Source organism: Meleagris gallopavo, chromosome 13, assembly GCF_000146605.3.
Source record: "Meleagris gallopavo isolate NT-WF06-2002-E0010 breed Aviagen turkey brand Nicholas breeding stock chromosome 13, Turkey_5.1, whole genome shotgun sequence".
Taxonomy (NCBI): domain Eukaryota; kingdom Metazoa; phylum Chordata; class Aves; order Galliformes; family Phasianidae; genus Meleagris; species Meleagris gallopavo.
In genome coordinates, this window is record NC_015023.2 from 7,946,167 (window position 1) to 7,953,996 (window position 7,830).

The window sequence follows — 7,830 nt, forward strand, 5'->3', positions numbered from 1 at the left end:
AAAGGCATAAAACAGGCTGGCCAAGGAAGCAGAATTTCAATTCAGAGAGGAGAATAATGAAAATTTCCCTCCAGAGGTTTATGAAAACTGAAAAAAAAAAAACAAACCGAAAAAACCCCAAATACTCAGTGCCCAGAAAAAGCAGACCCAAATACCCACAAACAAGTGTGTGAAGGAAGTGAGAATAAGAGCAGGCAGCCACTTGCAGGTAAAGCATGCCGCACACCGCAATCGCAATCAGGTCCTAGGGCAATAAAAATAAACATACGTCATTGATTTTCACTGTAAACTCCTTTTCTCGTACATGCTTCTTCACCTTTGACATCTGTGGTGACTGATCATATTCTTCTTTAACACCTGCAAGAGGGGGTGTTGGTGCACCGGGCTCACTGTAATCTGTAGCTGCGCCTGGGCTATCCAGAAGTTTGGTTGTGTAGAAAGATGCCACTGTATTGCTGTCATAGTTCCTTCTTGCTGAAGGCCATTTACCCTTCAACACTGTTTGACAAATACTATCAAGCCGGTTAATCATAACCCGATCCTAAAAAACAGAGAAAGCATTTTTACAAGAGTAATGCAAGCTAGAGATCACAGATTTTGACTATTCAAAAACAGCTCGAAAGGCATAATGCTCAAATGCAAAAGATTACTATGAAAGAATGAAAAGCCAACAATTAACAATAGAAGCGAATTTGGCTACTCAGCCACAGTAATTCAGAATGACTATAAAGCTTAGAAATATTCAGTATTCAGTTCTTATTTCAAAGATGAGTTTACAGTCAATTAATACAATTACCTTTCCATGTACATTGTAATATTTCAACATAAGGAATCACGTAATACAAATTCTAACATTGAAGTTGTTACATCAGTGCTTCACTCAGCCTATACCAAGCATGACTTGAGAATTTCACAATGTAACTGAAAGCATCTAATTATCTCAAAGCAAGTTGTTTTTTATATGTTGCGTAAGTGAATACTCACTCTACTTAGCTTCCTACTTTGAGACTGCTCTAAAGAATACCCTTTATGACTTAAGATGATACAAATATGCTTCCTTTAAAGCTTTGCTTCCTATATGAACATTCTCTCATATATGGATAGTTTCACTATAAATTGAACTTGAATAAATTCGCCCCCCACCCAATTATCTTCCCACAGCTTCTGTGATATGGTTTTATCATATTTAACTGAATACTGGTGTGACAGCCCATCTTCCCCTATATGCCTCATTTTCAAATATGATAAACTTGCCTTTGGCCAGTAAGATGCAGCCAACATGTATCCACCTTGTAGGAGATAAGTGGAATTTGGTGTCCCGTTATTCATCTGGAAACTGTCTTGCGTCTCGTCGTGTGTTGTACTCAGAGAAGCTACACTCTCTTCATCATATGCTTTTATATGAGGGGCTCCTTCTGCTAAATAAAACCACCAGTATAACTTCATGTTGGAAGTTAAAAAAAACATTCATAGTAAGAAGCTCAGGTGAACAACATGTGAAACAATGTTCAGAGAAAGACCGAACAAAAATATACCCAGCAATTGGTGATTTGAGTAGGACTGCTGATACTTTTCCAAGTATATGCATTTCCTACATATTTCTGTTAACTTTTTGAGAACATAAAAATGAAAATGGGCACACTACAGAATAAGCTGAAAGGCAGTCATTACTTACTTTAACATATTTCAATTGCAAGCAAGAATCAGATTAACAGAAAGATGTCTACTACAAGAATGTGGCAAATCTGTTGGGATACTAGTTATAAAAGTGCCCTCATTTTTGTTATTGGATGTAACACTGGATGCTCTACTTTACACATCCTGAAAACGTGCCTCTGCAGAATTGAGTCACTTTAATCACAGAGATTTTTTTCCCTTAGTAATTCTGCAGTATGCCCACAGACTTCATTTAAATTCTCATCATTATTTTTCTTTTTCCTCCATCCAGACAATACAAGCTTCACTTGACATGGGAAAACAGTTGAGCTGAATGAGGGTGTTTCCAGAAAAGGTAAATACCAAGTCAGCAAAAAGAGCAGGACTGCTGAGGGACAATTCTACAGAACTCAAATTTGTCCTTTGGAATGGCTACGTATCAAATTATCTGTTTTTGTTTTTAAACCCCCTCTTAAAGTATGTTTCCAATATAGAAAATAAGCCAAAGGTTCCATGACCATCACAGAATATTATGCCACAAAACCTGGCTTAAAACAAGTTCAGATGAAACTGAGAAAAGTTTTCCCACATTTTCCATCTCTTCAATTCCAATTTACAATAAAATAACCAAAATAAAAGGAAAGCTGATTTACAAGATTTTGCAATCTGAAGATTGCATGATTACTTGCATAAACAGACTGAGTTGGCAGAAAGTGAGACTAATATTTTGACTTGCAGCACATGTTTTAGCATTCACCATTTAGAAATAGCTATGTCATTTACTCCTTCCTTTTCTCTCACTGTTTTTAAATTTCATACAACTGTTTCCTCTGAATACAGCCTTCCACTGCTACAGGCAGCAGCTTCATCATTTTGTCTAAATGTCACTTGCCTAAGAATCATTTTCCCAATAAGTTAACTCTAAGGTTTCCATCTGTGATTTCTTCAAACACAAGGATCCATCTAACCATAAAATACCACTTTGCCTGAGCTATCAGGAAAAAATCAGCTTATTTTCTCATACTGTAATGCCACTGCCTAATTTTGTTCTCTTCATTTTTCTATTACCATTTGTTATCACAGGGTAGAGAAACCTTTTCACATTCTAATTTTGAACATGGCAAGAGTACAGCTTATAGCATCTCTAAAAGTAATGTGCTAAATTGTAAATTTTAAGCGTAAGTACATTGCTTTGCCACATCCAACTTACAAAAAACATAGCTTATATCACTCTAACTTGTACAGAATTATTGCACATTTCCTAGAAATACAATAGGGGAGTTACACAGACGAGTAAGCAAGAGTGAAAAAACAACAACAGGGAAACCAAAAGAATCTCCGCATTAAGAAAGAGAAATAGTAGTAGGGAACATGCACAAATTACACTTCCAGAGAACACTGGCCATTCAACTCTCCTCCCATACGTGAGCCACATGCACTATATGCTGGCTTAGTTAACTGGTCAACAAAGCCAAACTACCTCAATACAAGGCACTGAATAAGAAATAAAATACTGCATCTGAAATTCTTCAGCTCACTTGAATAATCAAGTGTTTACATTTACTTCCTCGGGATTTAATGTCCTTTTTTTGGACATTGTTTTCCATAACAAGTCAACCTGTTCAGTTTGAAAATTGTACTTCAGAAATAAGACTACACATACCACGTTTTTGTGCCTCCTCTTCATCACTATCACTCTCTTCAGACGATGATGATGATGACGACGACGATGATGAGGATGAAGATGATGAAGATGAAGATGCTGAAGAACAAGATGAAGATGACGAAGAACTAGAGCCTGATCGAGAGTGTGAACAAGATGAGGAAGATGAAGAGGATGAAGAAGATGACCTGGAAGAACAGGATGATCTATCTGAGTCAGAGTCTGAGTCAGAGCTAGAGTCTGATCCTCTTTTGCTGACTCTCTGTTTTTTGGAAGCTGGGTTTGGAGTTAGAGGCTCTGTCCTTGCTGCAACCATGCGCCTGTCTGTTTCAATCTTCACGCTAGGTTTGTGTTCTGTATTTTGTACTGGTGGACCATTTTTTGGACTCAGAGGCTCAGATTTCATTACTGTCTGCGTCTCCTCTGTAGACATAGATTCCTCTTCAGATGACTGAGCATCCTCTTTCAGATTTTCATTTTTAACTTTCATGTCCTCAAGAGTATTCATTTTAGCATCCGGCAATCTTGACTGAGGTGTAAGAGGAGAAGCAGATAATGCCATCTGATACTGATGTAAGAGTGGAGTAGAAGTCCTTGAGAGAGCCACTTTGTTCTGACTATAGTTCCTCTGCGCAGACATAAATGAGAGTTCAGGATCACGAAGAATATGATAATCTGTCCTGCTAACCCCATGTTTAGCAGCTCCAATAAGTAAATCCCTGTCATGAGTCCCACATTCCCACCAGACAGGTAAGTCTGGGTTTGGCTGACATAGCTTTAGTCGTTCAAACAACTGTGGATGTCTAAGAGCCTGTTCTCGCACCTTCCTTAGAAGCTCAATGCGATACAAAGTCCGAGAGGCACGCTCCTCTGTAATTGGCTGGATAAAAATGTTTGGGTCTACCAGTTCTGTAATAAAGCAAAACAAAGATGAGAATCTGGCAAAAAAAAAAAAAACAAAACAAATATAACCACCACAAATCAACACCAGAAGTACATGGCTTAAGTAATTTGGTATGTTGCCCTTGATACAAAGCCCTAAGCTTCCAATTTTACAGTTTACTTAAGATCTTTCCTTATTTTCTTTTCCTCCATTTTTATTCTGGAACATGTGATTTCAAGATAAACACTAACAACAGAAATTGAAGAGAAAACTAAAGACACACACCCACCTTCTTTTGAGGGAAGACGACAGACTCTCCTGCACATTGACATAAATGCATACAGGTATTTCTCTAAGCTCTCATCAGTTTTCTTATGCAGCCTAGCCATAGCTCTGAATTTGGTCCAATCAAATCGTCCCCGTTCAGGATCGAATACCACTCCAAATGTGGACACAACTCTGTAGAAGTCAGCTTCTTCCCTTCTTGTCCACCTTTACCAGCAAGGAAAAAAAGTAAATACTGTAATTTTCTTCACTGTATCATTCAGCTAGCAGCTATTATTTCTTCTAATTGTATAACACATATACCTTTGCTGTCTTTCTATTTTAGCAGCCATCTTTGGATTTAGAGTAACTTCCTCATATGGAGGCTGCATCATACTAGTTTGTACTGGGAATGCTGGCTGGATCTGCTGGGCCTGCCTATTTTTACTTGTTCTTTGATAAGCTGTTATCAGGCGGCGAAGACGCGTTGTTAAGGCAGACTGAGTTGGCCAATAGATTTTGTCACCTTCCATCATTTGCCCATCTATATTATAACAGAGTGACAGGAAAAAGAAAAAATTAATTGTTGCTGTTGCCTATGGTTTTACAGTAGGCAATCTAAATACATTTCAGCTAAAAGCCAAGGGAATTAAGCTATTGAAAATTAAGTGCAGATTTCAAGTTGTGTCTATTTACCTCCATCTGCTATTACTAGATCACCTGGGGATGAAACATCATCCTGTAGAAAAACAAAAGCAAAATAAAAGTAAAAAACATATCCATCCCCGAGGATTTAGATAATTGTCTACAAAAGGTTCATTCTAACAAATATGATAAAGAACAACAGTAACGTGCATTATGGATAAATGGCTAACAAGGCACACAACACGATTCTACAATCATTTTCTCCTGTTCTCCATGCCCAAATATAGAGAAACAGGAAGTAAGGCTTGTGAATTCAGACAAATAAAGAAAAATGTACTGATTTGCTCAAAAAAAGGTGGAAATGTTGCATTCTAAGTGAGTTAAAAGGAGCTACTAATAGATGCCTACTATACCTCTATGTCATCTTTAAACATTGCTGGTGCTGGTTTATACTCTGGATCTTCGACGTCCCTGTTATAATTTCAAGAGAAAAGAAACTATTTTAATATTTTGAAAAGCTTACACTCTTTCAGTCACAAACAAAACTCATTTAAATTTAGCTACATACACTGCGTTAAATCTTATATTTGAAGCAAGGAAAACATTCCACATTTGACATGAAACCTGACTGCTCTCTCAAAGTTATTCCTTATGAGTACAGTTGCTAGTATCACTGATTAAGCAAGGAATAAAGGAAGTTCTCCCTTTCTGCACTTATCAGTAGTACTCAAATTGATCTACTGGGGTCACTGGTTAACAGCACAAAGCTGATCAACCTGAAATAGATCTGTAATACTCTGAAAGCTTTCGAACTTCACAACCTAATGAATATTTCTCTTTCAGCAGCACAAAGCACAGTCTTTTTAACACCAGGTTGCTATATTTTTCCTTAACTGTGAAATTCCGGATTTAAATACTTCTGTTACACTTTTCTTAAGTCTGCTTAACGTAGTATTCTTCAGAACAATGACACCAAAGTAACATAAAGCCAGTTAAGAAGAGAATGACGACACACACAAATTCAGACTCTTTTACATTATGGACTCAAAGCATTCATGCCCAGTTTGAAGTACCCCTACCCATCAATATAATCATTTGCTCTCTGCTCAGCAGCAACTGCTTTATCATCTGGCTTGCCAACCCTTTCCAAGAAGCACAGTGCGGGGTCTGCTCTGATCGTGTTGTATTTTTCATAACCTACAAATGAAAAAAAGGCAAAAATTCAACTTCTAAAGTGATCTATAAAAAAAAGTAATAGCCATTTGTATTGGGGAGAGGGGGAAGTACACATGCAGTCATTCGTGTTACTGACCATGTTTAAAAACTCCAATTAGAAGGGATTTGTCTGCCTCTGCATCCCACCACTCAGCAGGAACTTCAGAGTGATCTGGCTCAGGGACCCAAACATCAATTTCACTATGGAGATTCACCAACAGCACCAACATCAGTAATATTCAGAGGGAGCAACACATTTCTTTCTTTTTCTTCTTTGGAATTTGTATGCTAAATAGGATTTTCAACCTACTTTCTTGAAATACAGATAACACACTCCATGTCCAAACTAATTCAAAGGTTTTGAAGACTGTAAAGATTCTCAGGATTGAAAAATTAAATTTTTAATTTCACTTTGGTATTTAAAAGCAACTAACAGTTAACAAATGTAAGGCCATGCTACTACGAGGTACATATATTACCGCTATACTGTGTAGCTCATCTTTAAAAATCGTTTTGGTAACCTAAAGAAACTGAGGAATGCATTTCTTCACTTCTATAATCAATAAAAACAGTAACACAAGACACACAGCTTGGTACTTTATATTTGACGGAGACCAGTAAGAGAGAAAGAGTATGGAAACAGAAACAGCATATCATAATCTCTCTCTGAATATTCTGCCAACTTTGGGTTGGCAATTTAAGTTTACAAAACTTAAAAAGCCAAAAATTATCTGCTTCTGTGTTTAATGGGATGGGATGGACTTCTTTGTGAATATTTGTAACAGCTTTCTGAATCAAATTAAAACTTTATATCCACCACAAATTCTTGAAGTTATGAGTGCAAGAATTCCCAGGCAGAAGTACTTCCACAGATGAGTAAAAAATAATAATGGAATATGCAGCACTTAACCAGAAGTGCGCAGAAAGATGCAAAGAAAAACCTACCAGTTAGCATGTAAGGTATATAATTTCATCTTTCACTTACTTTTTCAGTCTATTTCATTTTAATAGTACTATATATTGATAGGTTTCCCATTCCATAGTAGTCAAGACTTCTTCACATTGAGTAGATACAAAGTGTTTTGTGGACAGAGCAAATGAAAACACTTCTCTCACAGCCTAAATACACAAATATTTCCTCGCAACTGCTCTTATTTAGATCTGGGAAGACTTCATTTTCATTTGGTAAGTTTACATTTAGAATGAACAAGCAAGAAAAGCCTCCATATAGCTCACCTGGCATCAGTTCCATCAAACACTTTTTGAAATTCATTACCAATAACTTCTTGTTTTAAGTAATACAGCATTCTTACTCGAAGCAAGACCCTAAAGGGAAAAAAAGAAACATGTATTTGTACTCTAAAAGATTTTTTTTTTTGTGGTTGTTTTTTGTCTTTTTTTTAACACCACAAAACTTTCAAATATACTTCCTTCAGTTAGGAGAGGAGACAAGCTCCAGTTCCTCCACCTTGCACTTCTTTATTGCTAGTGTTTCATCACAAAA

General features: G+C 36.9%; 1 protein-coding gene across 2 annotated transcripts; it reads right to left on the reverse strand.

The window, feature by feature from the left end:
* LOC104912957 (chromodomain-helicase-DNA-binding protein 9-like) lies at positions 1-7,671 on the reverse strand. 2 transcript variants are annotated; one of them, XM_010717804.3, is made up of 10 exons: positions 7,563-7,671; positions 6,424-6,527; positions 6,191-6,308; positions 5,525-5,582; positions 5,163-5,205; positions 4,791-5,010; positions 4,492-4,694; positions 3,320-4,228; positions 1,255-1,415; positions 1-541 (listed from the first exon to the last, which is right to left on the reverse strand). In XM_010717804.3, the coding sequence occupies exons 1-10, from the start codon at positions 7,631-7,633 to the stop codon at positions 245-247; spliced, it is 2,184 nt and encodes a 727-aa protein (XP_010716106.1). In that variant the 5' UTR covers positions 7,634-7,671; the 3' UTR covers positions 1-244. The 2 variants fall into 2 exon arrangements, with proteins under 2 accessions (XP_010716106.1, XP_010716105.1); XM_010717803.3 differs by having other exon boundaries at positions 1,255-1,418.
* Positions 7,672-7,830: the final 159 nt, after the last annotated feature.

Coding starts and splice junctions, on each gene's coding strand:
- LOC104912957 (XM_010717803.3), bottom strand. CDS start 7,633: ATGCTGTATTACTTAAAACAAGAAGTTATTGGTAATGAATTTCAAAAA. Junction 6,309..6,423: donor AATTGGAGTTTTTAAACATG/GTCAGTAACACG, acceptor TTTCATTTGTAG/GTTATGAAAAATACAACACG. Junction 542..1,254: donor CTGCATCTTACTGGCCAAAG/GCAAGTTTATCA, acceptor TCTGTTTTTTAG/GATCGGGTTATGATTAACCG.